We start from the raw sequence: 21,716 nt of genomic DNA on the forward strand, positions 1-21,716 counted from the left end.
CCAGTAAGTTTAACCAACCCCATTATCTGTCTGTAATTGTTTGTACGCCTTGTACTTGTGTCTTTTTTGGAAAGCCCATCATGACATTACTGTCAGCTAAAATTACACTATAATTAATCTATAATTAAACTTGTATAGACATTAATTTGAGAATGACACTGAAACCAGTGTTAGTCAACTACGCCTGTAGATTATTTAAGGGCTTTTATGAGGATTTTGAGGAGCGGTCACAGTGACAACAATTTTGAGATGTAATATACAACAGGTCAAAAACCTTGAGAATAAATACAATCTAGCTATGATTTGGCTATGATTTGAAAATGGAAAGTTTTAAAGAAATATACAATTAAATAAGCATCTAATCTGTATCAAAAGTTTGGTCTCTGTCATTGTAGAACTACCTGCATGTCCTGTCATGCCATTTCTCGTACACACCTTGACGTGAATGCTGTCGGTTTCCTTGATCTGCCGCAGCAGTACTTACGTAAAGAGCACGATGCCAGTGTTCGCCATGGCGAAGGACAGGCCCAGGATGCCGCTGCCCATGATGGCGTTGCTCAAGTTGAAGACAGACATCCCGAAGGAGGTGTGGCCAGGATGCTGCTCAGAGAGACAAGAAAGAAGGAAGAGTGTATGAGGATAACACATGAACAATGCTGAAAAACATTTAAAGTCTGCCATTCAAATAAAAACAGTCTCAGATAATTGATGACAGATGACAGTATTTAAAACTGGAATCAGTAGTGTAATTGTTGTAACAAGAAAGAGAGAAAACATTTGGCAATGTGCAGCAAACCAAACATGACTTTCATGCCATTAATAAATAATTTATCCCTCACAAGCTGTAATTCAAGGAAAAATACACTCTCACAATCTCCTGCACTGTTTGATACCAACTGTTTAGTTATTAAGTTTTACTGACTTGACCCATTCTCCCTAACTACCAATGGATGGAGAGGTGTTTTTTGATGACCTTCAAGGCCGCTCTTACAGTCACTCAAAAGCTCCATCATGAGGCAGGGCTGCCTTTAAATACACATACCTGTAATTGCAGGAAGTGTTTGCTTGCAGCACCATTTTTGAGTATACTGCAGACCAAGAGAGCTTTCAATTGGCATCAAGAAAGTGTCATGTCCCTTGGACAAAACTCAACATGTCTTGTAGCTGCATTGCATTCTGGTCCATTTCCTGCTGCTGAATACATAGAAATCAGCCTCTCTGGCACTTCTACAATAGATTTTTCCCTGTATGATTATTGAACATTGGTACAAAATGCCAGTTCAAGAAAGAGAACCTTGCTCTTAGATCCTGAGGAAATGACACCAAAACCCGATGAGGTCAAACTGCTATAAGAATCCATTAAATTCCATTGAAATTACTAAATGCAATGGAATCTGAATATCAATATGATCAATATAACAAATTCTGTTTTTTCTAAACAGTTGGGACTTTTGGTGGTGGACTTCTTTCTTAAGACCTTAATAATACATGAGAGGGTTTCCTGTATTGTAACTGTGGATACAAACAATGACACGACTTCTTTCAGCAGCTCCAAAGTACCAGTAATCCCAGTAGCAAACATCCTTTAAGGAACTGCATTGTATTCTATAGTGGGACACACACACATACTTTCCGAGGTTGCTTGCAAAGTCTGAATACCATGAGCATTTGCGTATCATAACTATTAACCAATAAGCGTCCATAGCTTGCCTCATGCAAAACAATTATTATGACATAATGACTGCATGCTTTCAAATCAAATGCGCAGTAGAAAATTATTTCATTGCAGCAATTAAGTAAGACTGCTTTCAGCTGTTTTTGGTATTAATGTGCTTTTATAATCTGCAGAATAGTGTGTTAGATTAAACCATTTACTCCGACTGACAGACACTGACTACATTAACGCTGTGACTTCTTCTTCTCCTCTTACATGTTCTTCGTGGTATTCCTCATATTTCTTCTTCTTCATCATCCCATTTGTCAGGAACTTCTGGCTTTCTCCGTCATCGTCATCCAGAAACTGACTGCAAGAAAAACAAAAGAACAAAACAAATATTAAAACATGCATACATAGTTCACTTTATATTATATCAACTGTTTATGTAAAAATCCTGGCAGTTCTCTCACAATCAGCTTCTTGAGAAAACATGTAACAGAATATGTCAGGTGACGTCACGCAAACAGTTTTGATCAGATAATCTCTGTTAGTGCTTCTTATTTAAGGTCAGCTGGGTGTGTCGGGGCCCTTAAAAAATGTAAACCATGCCATCACACACCAGTCACCACCCCCTTGTCAATCAACACTGTTAGATAATTCTGAGCAGACACCCTAAAGTCAGACTGCTCTAATAACTTCATTAATTACTCAGTTGTTGTCTGAAGTCTCTAAGTGGATAAGTAATTCATTTGTTTTAACACTTGTCAGCTCTAAACGCTTATCAGTAACAAATTAAAACATGTTGATTCCTGAGAACCTGCTGTGCTTTTGGTCTGCCGTCCGGTCAAATGACCGTTCACACTCCCGTACTGGGAGAAGTAAGGTTAAGGCTAGAATTTGGAGAATGACTGTACATGCAATGCAATAACCTTGTTACAGTAAAACCTATGTCGGTAATACTATTTGTCCGCAAGACTTGCTGAGAAATCAGGCTTTTACTGCAGAAACCAAGTTGGATTAATTGGGTTTCTCTCAACCTCTTATGCCATTCACAGAAACATCGCTTCAAGTTTACACTATGTTTAAGAATGAATGTTGCACCCAAAATGTTCAGATGGCATAAATTGACAGAAATATGCCTAGAGTGTTAAGCAAAGTCACTAACAAAGTCGCAATGTCACTTGACTGGTGATGCCTGCTCATTTGGGGAAGGAAATAGAAAACTTGACATCATTGGTTGCTGACCTGTTGATGGTGGCCTTCTCAGAGTCGATGGGCTCTGTGTAGCGGTCATCCAGGCTGTTGGTGCTGTCATCATCAGCCTCTGTGGAGACTTTGTTTAGCTCCATACGATCCACAACTCCCGGCATAGTGGTCTACAGCAGGACGAGAGGCGGAGAACTTCGGTTTTCAGGGTTTTAGATTTCACAAGGTGGTGATGTGCTTCTTTCTCGACCTCTGCTAAACCCTGCTACCTATAAGAAAAGACCTAAAAAACAAACAGAGGAGACATTAGATGTCTGTTCAGACCTTCAACAACAGCGGCTACTCGCCCAAGTCTTAAAAATTCACTAACACTCAAGTTCACCACAGGAATTCCAATTTCCAGCTGACAACAGGCTTGCAGACGCATCTATTATCTGGCCTTATCAGCCTCCACGGAGCCTTTTGGCCTAGATGAAGAACACTTCAGAGTGAAATTGGACCCTCTAGCATGCAAATCTGGAACTGAGCGACTGTTGGTTATGTTACCTTTAAAGGGAAAGCTGGGAGATGATGCAACAATGGCACCTCATGCAGCCTTACCAACACTAGCAGGGCTGAAGTCCTGTTAGTTTTATTGCTATTTCCATTTTACACCAGCTTGATCTGTGGTATTAAAAACTATATTTTGTTTATTTGTAAAATACAATATATAAAATATCTATCTTTAGGAAGATATTACAAGCCAGTGCTGACGTACATAGAGATTGCTGGCTGGAGTTAAGTCAACAAACACTGAAACCAGGTCAAGGATGCAACAAGTTCACGACCGCCACCATCAACCGGCCCCCGTGTTCATGTACGAGCTGATTTACTCGACCTCAGCCACTACCAGAATAAAAGGCAACAGCGCCGCACAGGGGACACACGCTTAGATTTTCCATCTGTAGCATTCATCATTAAGTTATGTAAGTTATGTAAGGAGGAGATCAAAGGCAGTGAACAAAGCCTGCACAATTATAAATGCTACTAACAGTCAAATTATTTACAGTGCTGTTTGCCACTCACACAGAGAGCTCTTCGATTGGGTGGAAGGAAAGATCCCAAGTTCTACTCACTGACAAACAACGCAGGGAAAGCACCAACCATGGCAACAACAGTGGTGTAACACACAACGAGGGACACACTACAAGAGTGTTGCTCTGAAATTCTCTTTTGTTTTTAAGTATTTACAGCGGCGACTAGGAGGTGTCAATTCTGTGAATTGAGGCCAGAGAACAAGTGAATGTTTTAGTGCAAAGTCAAAGGAACAGTTCCACATTTTGGGATATACATTTATTCGCTTTCTTACAGACTTATAGGAGAAGATTGACACCAATCTCTGTCCATTTAACCTAAAGCTGGAGCCAGCGACGGTTAGCATAAAGACTACAAAGAGGGGGAAACAGCTAGCTTTAGGCTTTATGCTAAGCTAAGATCGTAGAAAAGGTTTCAGTTGTAGTCATCTGCACACTGTTTTCAGAATCAAGACGTTTTGGCTCCCATCCGGAAGTCATTCTCGTCATTCTCTCGAGAATGACTTCCGGATGGGAGCCGAAACGTCTTGATTCTGAAAACAGTGTGCAGATGACTACAACTGAAACCTTTTCTACGATAGAACACTCCTGGACGAATGAGGGACTACACCGTCTAAGCTAAGATAAGCGGCTGCTGACTGTAGCATCAGATTTATTTTCTAAAACGAAATGAGGAGAAAACACATGCTACTGATCTGGACTCGGATCTTAACTTTATTAGCCATTTTAACAAGGTCACAAAAACACCATTTTTCCACCTGAGGAACATTGCCAAAATTCAATCATTTTTTAACTCAGAACGATGCAGATACATGCTTTTATTACTAGACGCTTAAAACTTATTGCAACTCTCTTTTTACTGGTCATCACTGCACTGGCTACCTGTATCTTTTAGAATTGATTTTCGAGTCAAGCCTTACATAACCTAGCAGCCTCATACATCAGCGACTGCCTCTCATTTTGTGTCCCAACAAGAACTCTCAGATCTCCCACTGCCTTTCTTTTAGAAGTTCCTAAAGTTTCCCACAAGAAACCTGGTGAGGCTGCTTTCTGTTTTTACACCCTCCCCTTGGATCTCAGGACAGCAAACTCCCTTTACGCAACAATTTAAAAATGAATTAAAGACCTTTCTTTTTAAATTGGCTTTTAATTTGGGTTGACGTTGCTGGTATAATTTATCAAACTGTTTATTTATTTTCTTTCTTCTTTCTATGCCTTTGTTGCTTATTATTGATATACATGTCTTGTGAAGCACTGCTTCTTTGCATGAGATATGCTATACAAATAAAGTTATTATTATTATTTTGATTGTCAGTTACGCCCCAATGGAACATCACTACCTATTATCAGGGAATCCAGCTTGCTAAACATTTTTTAAAAAGCGAACTAAAAAAGTATCTGTTCCCTTTAGCCTTTAATTTCCTGTGACTTTCCTGAAACTCTGCACTAAAAAGATGTGCAGCAGTTCATTGCACTGCTGCACTACTTTTAAAATGCTGTATTTTATGTGATTTTATGCATTCTGTTCTACGATATTTTATATTAATTATGGCGTTCTGTCCCTGTTTTTTTGTTCATTCTGTCTTTCATGTAAAGCACTCGGTGCATTTAATTTTCTTTGTTGTAAAGCATTCTGAGCTGCATTTCTTGTGTGAAAGGTGTTATACAAATAAACTTTATTATTATTATTATTATTGAGTAGTATCAATCTTTTCATCTAACTCTTGGCAAGAAATATTGAACTATTCCTTTAAAGCAGTCATGGGCTCAGACTGCCAACAAAATACTGGGACTTCTTATTCCCTGGAGTTTCTGTAGATGGGGTTTACGTCTCTTTAGATGATGCTCATCATGTTAGCATGATAAGATGCTAATGTTTAGCATGCTAACACAATAGTACAGCTGAGGCATGGTTCGATGGGTCTTTAAACCTGCAATAACTGATTTTTTGGCCACTTGAGGTTGTGGAAACATGTTGTAAGTAGGGGTGTGAATCTTTGGCAATCTCAGGATTCGATTCAGATTCTTGGTGACATGATTTGATTCTCGATTCATAACAATTGTTGATAAAATAAAAAAAAGGGGGCACAATATTTTGGCTCCTACTCCAGTGCACAAACCAGTCCTTTGCCCACTGAGCTGCAAATAACAGGGCTTCTTGAGGGTCATTGACTGACTACCAGACAAAAAGCTGAGAAACGTGTGTGAGAGTTTGAAGCTTTTTTTTTTTTAATTCATGTTATCTTTTAAAGTTATATATTTAAGTTAACTGCATTGACATTGAGAAAGCATCTTCTTCCTGCTTGAAAATAATGAAAAGAAAATCAGCTGAAAAAAAAATTACCAATGGATGCTTCTTTAGCAACAGTTCCTAATGAAGGAAGTGGTTTAGCAGCAGGATCTTTGCGTCACAATGTGTAAAGAATGTAGTCAACATGCCACTGTGTAGCCAAAGAAAGAGTTCCACTTTACAACAAAGTTACAGTTATCAGAAAACAATGTCAGAGGTGTTAAAGCTCTCCACCTTGACCCCAACTGGCCGATGCAGTTTGATCCGCAAGACAGAACCTTCTTTTCAATAATGTTTTAGTCATTGGTAGGCTGTTGTTTCCCCTGTGATCTTCCTCTTCGGAAGTAGTCCACTTTAAAACCTGATATCTGTGAGCCAACAGAGATTAAGCGGCTACATTACCATTAACAACCACATTACACGCACCGGTGCACCTAATCTCTCACTGTCGCTCTCTGCTGTGTGGCGAGAGAGAAACGGAGAGCGAAGAGGATTAATCTGCCTAACTTGGTTAACTTCACACGTTCCCGGGTTTAATGCTGCCGAAGTTACAACCATAACATTATAGAAGCGCATGTTTGGCAGCGTGCCATGTAGCACACAGGCCCGGCTCTGACGTGGATTCAGACTTGCATATCTGGAACAGAATGCAGTTCACACCTACAGCGACCATTTGTTGCTCAAACTTGTTTTCTTGCTTACATCTAATTTAATCCCCCCAAAAAGAAGAAACAAAGAAAGAATTACAAAACAGAAGAAAAGATTGTGTTTACAACTGTTAAAAAGTGTGAGCCAGGTCACACACTGGCCAACACACACCCCTAAGCTTCTGCAGTGTTTTCATGATCACACAAGCATGAAAATACATGACTTGGTGACTTGTGAAATCAGAAAACAGGAAAACTAATGCAAATCAAACTCTATCAGTAATCGCACTTCCTGCTGTTTGCAGCTTCACAGAGTAATCTAAACATTAAAGGACAGCAAGCACAAACTACTGAACTTAGTTTAGGGCCAACAGATCACACAAATTTCACACAAAACAGTTTGAATTGTCAGTCTGCATGACCCTAAGTCACTAAACTGGACATTGGATCATTAACATCACTGTAATACTTGAAATAATTGGGCAATATTCTCAGTTTAATACTGCTGTGCAATATACTCTGTTTTCAGTTTAAATGTATTGATATTTCTTAATACTTATATTACTGCTGTGCAAAAATCCACCGTCTCATAATCATCTTAATAAGCTACACTTAACTTGACAGTACTCATTATTACACTATTACTTATTACTTATATTATTACATTGTATTATACCGTACATACTTATCAACCTCTAAATCCACTTTTGTACTTAGACTTATTTTAGCTTTTATACTCTATATTCACTTTGTACTTAATTTATCTTACCTGTATTATAGTGTATTATATTTTGATTTGCACATCTAATATTTCTTACTAGAAATAACTGTCTAGTACTTCTATTCCTGTGTGCATTGACGTGATAGTGAGCAGCTGTAACGAAAGATCCCCTCGGGGATCAATAAAGTAATTCTGATTCTGATTCTGAATAGGACATCAAGAGCCTTGCATGCATCTTTTTAGCTTAAAGCGATTTACAGACTATCCTTTAGTTTCTGTGTGGTAAGATCGAGCATTCGTTGTAAAATACAAATGAAGTGCATTGAAACAGAAAAGCTGAAAAGATTTTTAAACAGACCCTGATTGGCTCTCAATGTCCAAACCTTTGCATCAAAATAAAAGTAAACTTTGAAACATGCTTTAAGAACAAATATAAGATCCTTTCTTCTATCAGATCAGTTTAAAATCTTGTGTCGCCACTCTGAAAACACTACAACTTCCTCACATCACCCAAACAAACTCTTGCATCAGCCACCTGAGAGCAAATTCCTCCCAACACTTCACACTGCAGAAATTCTGGTCTACTTGACTTGTGATAGTAAGAACAACACACCCTGCGGCAGCTAGAAGAGGAAAGTCAAGAAAATTATTTTGCTACATAAAACAACAGTTTGGAGAAGAATTTCCTTTCTTTCCTTAACAACAACCCCATCAGCATATTGCTATTTTTGTAAGTCAGCATCTGAAAGTTGGTAGCTTTGCATAGTATGAACCAATGTTTTTCAAGCAAAGCAGGCATACTCACTTAATCGAAGGTTCCTTAAAGAGGTTCCGGGATTGTTCCTTTTTTCCCCCCTTTTTGAATAAATATATTCTTACGACAAATGATTCACAAGTGAATGGGTGAGGAGCTGCATCTCTTTGTAACTCAGGTGAGAAAGCAGGCTTTTAAAAGGGAGGAGGGAGGGCCTCTGTTGACCAATGAGGACAGACACAGTTCACTCAAGACTCCTCCTTCTTTGAGCACGGTGGTAAGCACCCTCATAACTCCCCAAACACAGACACACACACACACACACACACACACACACACACACACACGCACACACGTCTGCCTTGACAAAAATAAGCAAGAAGGCCAAAGCACTAAACACTTGTATTTGAAGTTCAAGTACAAAGGAAAACATGTAGATAGATAGATAGATAGATAGATAGATAGATAGATAGATAGATAGATAGATAGATAGATAGATAGATAGATAGATAGATAGATAGATAGATAGATAGATAATTCATGAAGAGAAAACAGCCATCTAAAATGTGCCGTTGCCAGAATGTTCACCACCATCAGACTGAAGACACCAGCGCGCGCCAATGCTGTTAAATACCCACGATCACTTCGAAACATGATCACATGACATCCCACATGACCATCCAGTGTTATACTGGTGCAAAATTGTACAGGCCAAACTCATGTGGAATGATGAGAGGCTGAGTTCACAGAGAGCTATTGGCTGACCATGGGTGGACTGATCACACACACACACACACACACACCCACCCCCCCACACCCCCACTTAAAACAACTGATTCTATCGTCACTGTACTGCCTCTGTACCTACCAAGACACACACAATTTTTTGCACACGCAGCTGCACACACACAGATGCCCAGGAGTGCTGCGGGCAACTGTCAGTGGTTTCGGGGTAGGCTGTGCCACCGGCCGACCAATCAGAGGACAGCGTTGGGGATGTTGCTGTGCCCAAGGTCATGTTCATGTCAGGGATGAGGGTTTATCTCTGTCCACTTTGTAATGCTGTCCAAATGTAGGAACATACACACACACACACATGCAGCATGTGAGGAACAAACTGCAACACCATCTTTTTCCTCAAATCAGCTGCTAAAAAGTTAAAAATATTTTGAATGAAAACGTTCTATCTGCAAAATGCGACTCGATCATGAATAAAAACAAAACTGCTTGATTTGAACTGATAAACTGAGCTTATCTACTTGATTTTGAAGAGATTTTCAATGAGGGTTGAAGACGTTTCTCAACTCAGAGGTGCAAAGGAGATATTTACATATAAAACTTTTTCATGGATTAGAAATTAGTAAGGACCAAAAAGGCACAGGCATTCAACTGCTGATTTCATTCAGCTCGAACATTAAAATAAGTTCAGAATATTGTTTTACTAACTTTTGCTGGACAGCAGCCACTCTGTCTACAAGTGAAAAAGCATGGGCTAATGCTAAATGCTAAAACCTACTGTAACAGTAGCACAAAGAAAAGTCAAAATTCAGTGAACTGCTCAGTAATGTCAGTTATACAGCAATATTTAGTAATATGCTAACATAAGCTAATGTTAGCACCCATAAGCTACTGATTATACCAGACCAAATAAGGCTGCAGCAGCAAAACTCCTGAGTGTATTTAACTGAGAAAGGGTCCCTGTTCTTGCTTATGAATTCAACTTCTCATTTGTAAGAGGAAGAATGTGCCATTTCAGTTACAGACTTGCTTTAAGTCCAGGAAAATTAATCATCAGACCTATATCAAAACAACAGAACCCTAATTTGCTTGCAAACATGCCAACTAAAATAAAGTCTGTTTGAGTAGACTGACATAAAGCCAATCCCCCCAAAAAAGAAATGCAACTTCTAGTAGCGGTTTAGGAAAAACGCGAAGCCACAAGAAAGCTGACACTTTGTATATACAGTAATCACTACAGAAAACAACATAGCCGAGTGAATGGCAGCGAAAGCCAAATTACCTCAAACATAAACCCGTCAATATGATCCTCTCTGCAGCTGCAGGGACATTCCTTAAATGGAATCGCAGTCCTTGAAGTGTGTGTGTGGCTTCATGCACGTACACTCCGCCCATCACCTGTGACTGGGGTTAGCTTGGGGGGTCAGGGGTGACAAGGTCACAAACCGGAGTGGAGCAGCGGCCAGCCATTGAAGTGACATTTACAAGGCAGGGACAGTCTAAAGAAAGATGCTACTGAGTTGCATTATGGGAAATGTAGGACATTTGGGGCTTTACCCATTTTGGTAACTAAAAATCTCAACCTCTGCTGCATAAATTTTGACCAATATTGACCAAATTGTTATTTAAATCTGTCTCTCGGAAATTTCCCAACTTCATGTCAGTGCATTAGAAAATTGCTGGATTGCCCGTTTGAGTGAAAATGACTTGCTATATTTTGGGGAAAGTGTCCTTCCCTAGATAATACAAATTCAGAGTCTGGCTGGGCAATCATTCAATGATATCTTAAGCTTAAAAGAACAGCAAATCCTAAATGAATTCTCTCAGAATAAAAAAAAGAAGAAACAAAATTAAAACACTCAGTTGGCATGTGAATAGCAAATGTTAGTTAATTAATTATCAGTCAGTTAATCAATTAGTAGGTCACCAGAAAGTTAATAGGCAACTATTTGATAATCGAATATCTATTAAAGTCACTTTTCAAGGAAAAATGCCAAAAAAATTACTTTTTCCAACTTCTCAAATGTGAAGATTTGATTCATGTCTTGTGTTATGTGGTAGTAAGCTGAATATGTTGGTTGGAAAAAAAACAAACAATTTGAAGACGTCTGCTTGGGCCCTGGGAAATTGTTTTCACCATTTTCTGACATTTTCTATCTTTGAAATAAACAGGTTTAGTTTGGCTAAATTGGAAAGAGTCTCTCTTTAACAAAACATAGACTGAAAACTTCCCTTCTTTTCTGATAGATGTGTGTGGAGCAGGCTGGTCCAACTTGGACAAGTTTGTAAGTTCTCCTACTCTTTCAGTTTTCTTCTGACTCCAGTAACTACTGATCATGTTTTCCGTTGTTGTCTGTTCTGTACCCACCTCTCTCTGTCATGTGCACAAACCCAACCTTCTTTAATAATCTCTTTTGTAAAACTTTGTCATCTTACCGACAATGTCCACCTACTGCAGGAACTTGCCAAGACATGACTGTTTTGTGATATTCTCTTGATCCTTAGCTCAGTTTTCCAAATTATGTTTCTGCGTGGTGAGGAAGTGTCTACCTTTTCGGTTTTGTTTTGACACAGGCTTTGGCAAAGTGATTGCTCAATAAAAATCAGAGGTGAGTTAACACTGTTTGGTTATTTCACTCTAATTCAGTGTACAGCTGTGGAGCTAAGTAGCTGGTTCACTGCCGTGTTTGACCTCTGTGTGCGTTTGTTTTGACTTGAGAGCTTAAGACCTCATAAAAATCCTGCCGTTAAAAATGTTCTTAACAACGGAACAAAAATCTGTTCTCCTCTTTGGCTAATTAACTATTAACTAATTAATTTCTGTAGCAGGAGAATAATGTGTTGACTAACAGTGCTGACATCAGCTGGTAAACCTAGGGCCAAGGGGGATGTTTCTGTCATGGATCAAGGGGTTATTAACCTCCGCTTTTTTGACCAAAACATCTTTACCATGACACTATGAACTATAACTTGTATCTCTGCAATAGCAATGGATGAATTAGTCACACACATATACCTCTCAACCCCATGTGACTGACTGCAAATACCACACAAAGTCTGCTGGTGAATCACTGGCCAGATGACATCCAATATCTGCTCAAATAAAAAATAAAAAAAGACACATTTTCCTTGAACTATCTAAAGGGGGTAAGACATGGTGAAAGCTAAAAGCAAGTATTTATTCAAAATAATATCATAACTCTTTGAAAGTACGGCGGCCTCTTAGAGAATTTCACAGATCCAAGGCAGCAGATATTTGTCCCCTGCGTGTAAAATCTATCAGCTCTATGCACTTGTTTGCAAGTAGGCGACTGCTACATTATGTGACATACATCATGACACTTATTACTTGTAGAAATGTGTCCAACGCTTGTTTTTCCTCCATCAAAGAGAAGTCTCAGTACATTTGCATTAAGACCCTCTGATTTCATTTTAAAAACACCACACGCCTGATATATCTATATATATTTTTTGAACTAATTCATTACATTTTTTTTTTTACTTTATTTAAACTAGGAAGGTCATTTAAGAACAAACTTATAGAAAATCTTATTTGCAAAGTTATCTAGGCCTGCTTGCTTCAAACTGACTCAGTTACAGAAACTAACACACGTAATGGGAGCTGCAAATTGCAACCACAGTCCTCCACTGGAAGCCACAAAGCAAATGTAATGAAGCAGTTTGGAAGCAGAAATGGAGTTGTTAAAGGGGAATGGGGGTCTGGTTAGTCATTCTTGACATAACCACCCTGCTTCTTTGACCGCTAGACTCAATTATTAAAATAATCAAAAAACTGTCATTTAGAAATAAATGATCACCATTTACTTGCTGAGTTGACTCACGCTGCATAAGCATCACTAGCAAACTAAAGTCAGTAAAATCACACAAAATGCTGCTCTGTCCTGAGAAGAAGATGGATCTTAGGGCAATGGGATGGCTAAAAGTCACAGACTTTCTCTTTGATGCTCAGGATGTGTGCTGAACCTTAAATCCCTCTCTGCGGTCAAGCTGAAGCAGTAGTTTGGCATTCTAGGAAATACCCTTATTCACTTTCTTGCCGAGAGTCAGATGAGAAGATTGATACCACTCTCAAATCCGTACACAAAATACAAAGCTACAGCCAGCGGCTGATTAGCTTAGCTTAGCAATAAAAAAAAATGGTGCTAGTAGGCAGGTTTTTTCACCTTTGGGCAGAGCCAGACAAGCTGTTTCCCACTGCTTCCAGTCTGTATGCTAAGCTAAGCTAATAGTCTACTGGCTGTAGCTTCATATTGAGCACACAGATATGAGAGCGGTATCTATCATCTCATCTATTTCTCAGCAAGAAAGATAATAAGTGTATTTTTCAAAATGCTGAACTATTCCTTCAAGTGATATACTACACTAGCCCCTCAGCCCAAATCTCTACTGTGTCATTGTCATCTCTGTAATATCAGTGGTAATAGAAACTTAATCATAACACAGCTGGAAAGGGTTATGATGCTCTCTGCGTGTGATCCCTCGTGGTTCAATCCTACCCAACCGATCATAGATACTAAAGAAGCAAGTCATGTAGGACAGATTTACAGCTGCTAGTTACATTCAGTGGATTGACTTATGAGGCTAATGGTGGAGCTACAGAAGTACAACCACATGATACACAGCTGAGAGCCACACACATCTGCATTGAACTGAGTGCACAGCCTCCTCCAGATGATCCAGTCTGTCTGTGCTTCCACTTGGGAGGGATTTATTATATGTGGCACGTTGAGATAACTCCCTCACTGATTTTACATATTGGAAGCACGTGGGGCCATGCTATGGTCCAATACTGACATCTGGTTACAAGAAATCAAGAGGTGATTTTTGTATTTAGGTTAAAGTTTAAAAACCAAAACATAGCTTGTAGATTTCCATTTTAAATCATTATATTTTCTTTTACACTACGTTTAATCTAGAAATCCTCCCATCTAGGAATTTACAAAATCTGATACTACAGCAGCCTTCGGATATTTTTAGGGGATGGCAATGGTCATAAAGTACCAATGCCTGTCAACTCTGATGTCTGCTACTGGCTAATATTCAGCTGCATATTTCTGATCCTCCAGCTGAACACCTGACTCCAAAGCCTGCACATGTGGCGTGTATGGAAGTGTTTCAGCCATCATTTATCTCATTTTACTCTTTAACAGTTGTAATAGCCTGTTGTTGTTTTGCCTTCGGGCTACTGTTGGTGGTCATACCCTTGAAAAGCTTTCAGAGGACAAAGATGTCCGAACACCTGAATTCCCAAAAGCTGATCTGATGCAAAGTGTTTATCTACGTAACACATAAAAGGAGCTCAACGGTCGAGCACATGCCTTTTGGCTGAGCTTAGACAGCTAAAATGTATGGATGTATGATTCTTGAGCAGAAGTAATAAGACTGCAGTAGTCCCTAGAGAAATCACTGAGCGGGATTAACCAAAGTTTCACTTTTTCTCGTTTCTGTTGTCTGACAACATCTTCAGATTAAGCTTGCACAAACCCAGTATTTCCAGAGAAGGCGTGTTGGCGGGTCATTTTTCACTCTGGACCTCAGGTATTTTATCTGGCCTGGAACAAAAACGGATATCTAACTGTTCGAAGCATTTACTGACACTGGCAGTGATGCAGGCTGTTTCAAAGACATTTAATGAAATGAGCACAAAAAAATGACAGAACTTCACTACAACAGCTAACAAAGCTAACCTTTGTTTCCAACCGCTGACTGAACCTGTGAGGACAATTGCAACTAATAGGTTTTGTATTCTGAAAAGTCTTTCAAATGAATGAATGAAAATTCTCAGAAAGCAGGCAGAAGACCACAAACAAACAAAGAAACATACTGACGAAAACTCTGACTTCAGTGTTGTCACGTGACATTAACGGCCAATTGGCTTTCAGTAAACACCATATTGGCCTTTTGTACTTGAGCCTGGTGTGTCCTAACTTTGTTTGTGAACCCGTTCTTGCGGACCCTCGCTCTCACTCTTATCAGTTAGTATTGATCTGCCTGCTCATGTGTGCTAATGATGACGGCGGCATCTTGTTTTGTAACAATATATAATTCTTTTCAAGCTCAAGGTTTCGACCTTGACTTTAGTAGGAAGAAGAGGACACGAAACATCTAATGGCACTGAGAGGATTTTTATTATCTAACTTCAAAAGTACCGATCTATATTACTTAAGTTTCTGTTTGATCAAACTGGAACCAAAAGACTAAGAAAGTGCTATTTTTCCATGTGCTTTTTTACCATTTGTACGCTACGACAACACCACTCTTAAGTGTAATTTGAGAGCACACAGCAGGTGCTTCTGTCTGAATATCTGAGCTTGTTGTGTCACCTGTACAAAGACGTCATTGGCCATCAAGCATATGGGACAGACTGCTCATTCAGCAGGACCCATTTACGGAATAATCTGCTAATTTTCTTGTTTCCCTGGTTTGCACTATGTTGGACACCGGCCAACTTATAGGGGCCATCATCATCATCATCATCATCATCATCATCATCATCATCTCTAAGCTCAGTTTTAACACAGATCACCAAGGTAACACAATCATGCTTACTGCAACTTAGGAACATAGCAAAAGTTTAAATAAAAAATCATATGCAGATCTTGAAAAAGTCATTCATACTTTCATCTCGTCACATCTAGATTCATGTAATTCTCTGTATTCAGGATTCAGCCAAAAGGCCATCTCCCGTCTCCAGCTACCTGTGAAGTACAGAAAAGGCTTTTGGCATTCTAAAGCCAACCGCTCATGCTAACTGCTCATGGTGTAGAATCGTGGTGTTCATTAAGGCAAGGTTTGGCTAAATCGATTCATACAAAATGATATCTTAGTAATGTCGTCGCAGTGAGACACAATGTTTTTTGTTTTTCAGATGCAACAGGCGGGCACACTGAACTGCAGGCTGCAGAGACCAGTGTGTTTACTCCTGCGACCAACAGCAGCCATCGTCCCATGTCTCCTGCTGAAGCACACAAACGCTGTCTTTTGCACATTTTTTTGCTGCAGATAAATAAATAGTTGTGGAACTAAATGTGTGTATAGTGGCTCTATATATATATATATATAAAGACATGTAATGTTTATGCTTGTGTTACCATATTCTAATATTTACAATGTTCTGAGAAAGCAGTGGCTGTCAGTTTCACCATTATATATCAGTAAGCTCAGTATTTTAAACAGTGCATAGGTTAAAATAAGCAAAGGTCCTTATGCTGAATTACAGGTGATGTGTTTAATAAGTTAAAACAACAGAGTTATGCAGCTGTGTGATGGATGTAACCTAATGGGTGTAGTTTGCCTCGTCTCTGTGGGTCTTTAGACTGCGGTAGAAACGCACACAACAATGGGCTACTTTTGAAGGAACTAAAAGTTCCTTGAAAAGTAGCTCCTGGGGACAAAAGTTCCAGGTACTTAGGGTGGAAACGCAGCTTTAGTGAAGTAGGGGTAATACACAGAACTAATCTGACTTCTTATTTAAAGATATCAGATATGACCTGACTATGACCTGTCCCCACCCAAGTTTGACATTTTTATATTCGATAATCTTTTATTCCAACATAAAATAAAGCAGTAAGTAACACCTTGATAAACACATCAGTACAACTTATTTTGGTCACCCACACAGGCAAATTCAATATATTATAAAACATGTAATAGAACATGTTTATTTATTGAGATGCGCCTATGGACCTTGTTTTGTTGGGGAAACCAATAGGGAGGTAAAGATCAGGATAAAGAAACATGAAGTGCAGTTAGTGGTGTTAAGCTGCTATTCAGACACTTGACTGGATATAAGCATGGGAGTCAAGTCCTCTGAGGTGTAGAAATAGTAAACTCCAGCAAACTTCTGCTTCAAAACTCTCTCACAAGTGAATTAAACTGAATTACACTCAAAAATAAATTGCAGGATCCCTGATAACCAATATAAAACAGTTAACAGAAGGAAAACCCCAAAATAATAACATAAACAACGTTGTAAATATCAATTGATGGCTAACACATGGAATCATTTGAGATTTGTTTTAAAATGTCAACTATGCACTTTGACTACATCTGCTTGATACCTGGTTATTCATTGTCGATTTGAAGCGCTGTAGCGATGGTGTCTGTGGTTGGTAATGAACTCGAAAATCTGCTGTTGGATGTTACTTTTGGCGTTGATGTAGCTTAGCAAAAGCACCAGCTGGCAGTGGCTGGAAATATCAGTCGTCTCGTCTGTTTGAATGGCGATAAAATCAGCTTCCTCCAGAGTGTAATCCTTCAACAGCTCGTTTTGTACCTTCTTTGACGTGTCTTTAAAAAGGTAAGTTAGCTGTCAAGGTGCTCCTCCAGCACGCTGTCTAGGGAGACAACAAAATCCACCAATCCCCTGAAAATGCCAGGGTTGTCTGAGGAGTCATTGTCATGTAGTTAAAATGGCGCCTGTAGAGGTCCTGACCATAGACTGTATAAAAAAAGGTTCTGACCTACTAGCAGTGGCTTGCTTGGGGCGATAAAATAATTGCTCTTTTCGGATTAGATTTGAGGATGCTGATTGGCTAAATTTTATGTCAAACGATCATATCTTTGGCTAAACTGCTACTCAAACCCGCCTCCTGTGGGCGATTTCTCCATTGCTCCAGAGCTGCTGAGACATGCAGTCAGGTGGAGGTGTAGGAAAAGCATATATGTTGCACAGATGATTTTCTGTCATATTTTACACATATTACTGGGTGCATTCCATATTTCAAACACACAAATATTGACAAGTTGTTTAATTTATAATTATTATTACTATTAATAATGGACTTTTTTGTGGCTCAAGAGCTCCAAGGAGGGTGGCCCTGTTGTCAATAGCAATCACAATTTTTTATAGTAAACTAAGTGCTTGAGCAGCTGTGTCGGCAAACATCCCTCCATGTTTATAACATCATCAAGAACCTGAACCCCTGTAGCTGACCTGTGACCTCTGACCACCATGTGGAGAGCAAGAAAAAAGGACTTTCCCTGCAAATATCAGTAACATTTCACATAAAAGAAAAGTGTTTAGATGCATGTGGTTGCTTTGTGAACATTACAAGTTTCCACAATGCACATTCCACGTTACTGCATTATGCAATCCTGCAGGCAAAAATAGTCTCTTACATTGTAAAGCATGTCACCTTCTTAGATTTCAATTGAATGTGTTGACAGCGTTTTGGAAAACTGCCAAATGCTTCTCCCCTTTGTGGCACTGCCTCACAGTGTCTTTGTGTTAGTGACATCCACTCCTTTGAAAACTGCACTTGCAGCTCATTTGCTTATTCGCACCCCAAGTTACATCAGCCAGCTCCAGCAGCACTTCACCCTCCAGCTGCCCAGGTCTGACCCACATATGTCATTCAGGTCTCCTAACAGAGGAGCAATTCAATTAAATTCAGTTTTATTTATACAGCGCCGATTCATAACAAAGTTATCTCTATGCACGTTTTCTGTAGAGCAGGTCTAGACCGTACTCTTTATAAAGAGCATGCCAAGCACACACTGCTGACAGGTTTTCAAAACCTGTGCTGGTATCTCCCCTCACCTGCAGCCTTGTAAGTTACTGAGGAGTCTTGGGTTGGGTGTTTTAACTTAAAGGGGCACGCCACAGATTTTACACAGGGAGGTCAGTTTACTGAGTGCTACTCAGCCTGTGACAACAGTTGTATATCTTCTGTGGCTCTGGAGGAGCTTTTTTTAAGTTTGAGAAAATAACCCTGATGATGTAATAGTAATGGCATCAGGTTTACCTCCGCTTGGGCTTGAGACTTACATTTTTTAGCAGAAAGCCTGCGTCGCCATAAAACACACCCACTTGGGTACTATTACAACTGTAGATACTTGAAAAGCCATCCAACAAAGATGTAGGTGGAGCTTCATTAAGGGAAGACATTACTAGATCGGTTCTTACTGTTATAAGGTGCATAGAGAACAGAGTGGGTTTGAAAGTGTACATGCACACTCACTGTGTGGCAACTGGGTATTTTTAGCAGTCAGACAGGCAATGGTTGAAACTGAACTCACTGCTTAAATATGCCTAAGCCTAGATATTCTCCTGGCTGAATCTAGTCTTTGTTTTCAGTCATGAGCAGTTGCTCTGCTCTATATGGTTGGGATTATGGTGTGTTGCTTCAAATGCTTCACTTTAAGTGTCTTAAGACAAGGATGAACATAAAGTATTATAGCAAAGAATGTGACAACAACAAGGCACATTTTGGAAAATCCCCCTCAAGACCTAAATGATACAGCCCTGTTTTACCATCAAATCCATCAGATTTTCTTTCTCAGAGTGATTACCAAGTACTTACAGAGTCACAGAGAGGCCCTCAATTAAACAGTAAATGAAATAGGAGAATACACAACGTGGCATTAAAACAATTGTTTCTGTGGTGACACTGGGGGGGGAGAAGTGCTCCGCAGAGCCCATCAGCTTTACTGACAAGTTTTTCAAATCAAGTTGAAATGAATTTAACAATTCAGTACAAAATTTCCAACACCTGAGCATGACAGTTTGAGTCTGTGATTACACTCACAACATATTTATTAGTCCTCAGTGTGCCCTGCAGGCCACATTCAGCATGCTACTGTCTGCATGTTACATAAGCCCATGATCCTTATTAGACCTTTATTCATATCTCTCTGTTTATCCCTTCAAAATAATGAATCTAAGTCGTTTTGTATGATTTGTGAGTTGCACACACAGTGGGAGCGGACACAAAGCAGTCCGAATGATGCAAACTGGAGATAATGTTAGTCGCCTTTGTTTTCTTTCAGCAAAAGCGGAAAGGCAGCACAGCAAGCACGCAGAAACACAACATGTGAAGTGTAGCCTAGTTTCAGTCCATATTATCAACTGGTGACTTGAGTGGAAACATGTATTTTTTGGGGCGAAATTCAGACACTAATTATCAACGTGCTCCAGAATTGTATAAATAAACACGCGTGTTTGGCGTGCGATGACTTCAGGCAACACCCTGCAAGCGCGCTTCACTCCGCTGCTGTTGCTCTTTTATAATCTTAGTTTGTAAATGTATCTGCAAAAATAATCAATGAAAAGTTGTTTAAAAAAAAAAAGCCATTAAACTCACGCACAGATAAGCCTTCTTTTAAGACAATAAAATAGGCAACATTTTGTAATTAGGCTATAGAACCTCCGAGCTGCTTATTCCAATCACATAAATAATCAGAATTAAACTACCCGCTCCCACGCCACCAAATATGGTGGTCAGAATTAACCAACATATCTGCGTGCAGGGTGGACAACAAATAAAAGGAAAGAATAGATATGTAAATATTGGGGTCTTACCTAATGTTTCAGAGTGGCGGACAGCTGTAGCAGGAGGAGGAGGCGGACTAGTGAAGACAAGAGTTGGAGACCCTTCCCATTTAACAAGCAAGGAGACTGAGTGGAAATTTCCATCTGCCATGTGATGATGGCAACTCCTGAAGCGTCATGTTACACCGCCAAGCACTGCTGGAGATCCTTATTCTCTCATTCACGCTCTTTCTAGCCACACATTTGACAAGCCACACAGGGAAACCATCTTATTGCACTAATTTGACGATTTGAGTGGATTCATTCGGTCTAATTGTTCCCATTTCTACATCTTATATATATAATTCTTAAGATATGATAATCGCTATGCATATTTATACTGGCTAAAGGGTGTTTGTGCAACGTTTCCGATAAAAAGAGAGGTTTATTTAATGATTGCGCCAGATTACTGTCTGGGATCCTTTGTTTACATTCCTCCTGGACACGTTGTAGGGAAAGACAGGAGCTCCACACTCCCAATTCACTGCAGTTTTAAAGGGGAAGAAGGGAGTAAAAACAGGAGCATTTCAGGAGGTGGAATTAGACTTATAAACTGTATAATTTAAGTGTTATGCATGTGTCATGATCAGTGGCGGACAATACCTAAGTAAGTAGGCCTACAATTTGTAGAAACCTGTACTTTCCAGTTCATGCTACTTGAGGCCACCGGGGGACACACAGGAGGCGAAGCACCGGGAAGCCCCTAAAGGCTGCCTGCTTCCTTTCTGCGCCCATGTTAACCAATTGGGCTGTTCAGAAGGAACGCGCTCAGCAGCAAAGGTTTCTGTCTGTCTGGTCTATTTTTTCCGCATGCCGTGAGCAAATCTGGCAAGAAAACACACTTATAATCTATTATAAACAATATAAATTGATAATATATGTGGTCTAAATGATCTGATTCTGATAAATAATATCCCATGCAGCCCACCCCCAAATGATAAACTATCAAGATCTGCCCATCCACTATATTTATTAGAAATAGTATCACTGCTGTTTGTGATTGTGTATTTTAATTTAAGTACTTATTCCACATATTTGTCAGTTGTCTCTGCTCATCTGTGTGTGTGTGTGTGTGTGTGTGTGTGTGCCCGCCCCTCCCTGCAGATCATCACACAAGGCAATCCTTCATTGTTGCAGAAGAAGCGACTAAGTTATAAATTCATGAGGTTATTATAAAGATCAGCTCTTTACTGTGATTAGAAAAGAGCAGAGGAGCAGAATGGTTAAACGTTGCCCGCGCAGAGAAATGGCTCCTGGTGTGAACTTCTACTGCTACTTCTACTCCACTACTTTTCAGA

The 21,716-nt window shown here is 39.6% G+C and overlaps 1 protein-coding gene across 2 annotated transcripts in view; it reads right to left on the reverse strand.

The window, feature by feature from the left end:
- Window positions 1-20,564, reverse strand: part of slc38a4 (solute carrier family 38 member 4) — a 39,369-nt gene extending 18,805 nt beyond the window's left edge. Inside the window, exons 1-4 of one of the 2 annotated variants that reach the window (XM_044186214.1) lie at window positions 20,410-20,564; window positions 2,903-3,146; window positions 1,931-2,024; window positions 485-600 (exon numbers count right to left, since the gene is read on the reverse strand). In XM_044186214.1, the coding sequence (XP_044042149.1) occupies window positions 485-600; window positions 1,931-2,024; window positions 2,903-3,027 (335 nt within the window). In that variant the 5' untranslated portion in view covers window positions 3,028-3,146; window positions 20,410-20,564. Of the gene's footprint in view, window positions 1-484; window positions 601-1,930; window positions 2,025-2,902; window positions 3,147-8,399; window positions 8,552-20,409 lie in introns of those variants that run through there. The other variant, XM_044186215.1, reaches the window with a different exon arrangement.
- Between the last annotated feature and the right edge of the window lie 1,152 nt (window positions 20,565-21,716).

Source organism: Siniperca chuatsi, linkage group LG23 (assembly GCF_020085105.1).
Source record: "Siniperca chuatsi isolate FFG_IHB_CAS linkage group LG23, ASM2008510v1, whole genome shotgun sequence".
Lineage (NCBI taxonomy): Eukaryota > Metazoa > Chordata > Actinopteri > Centrarchiformes > Sinipercidae > Siniperca > Siniperca chuatsi.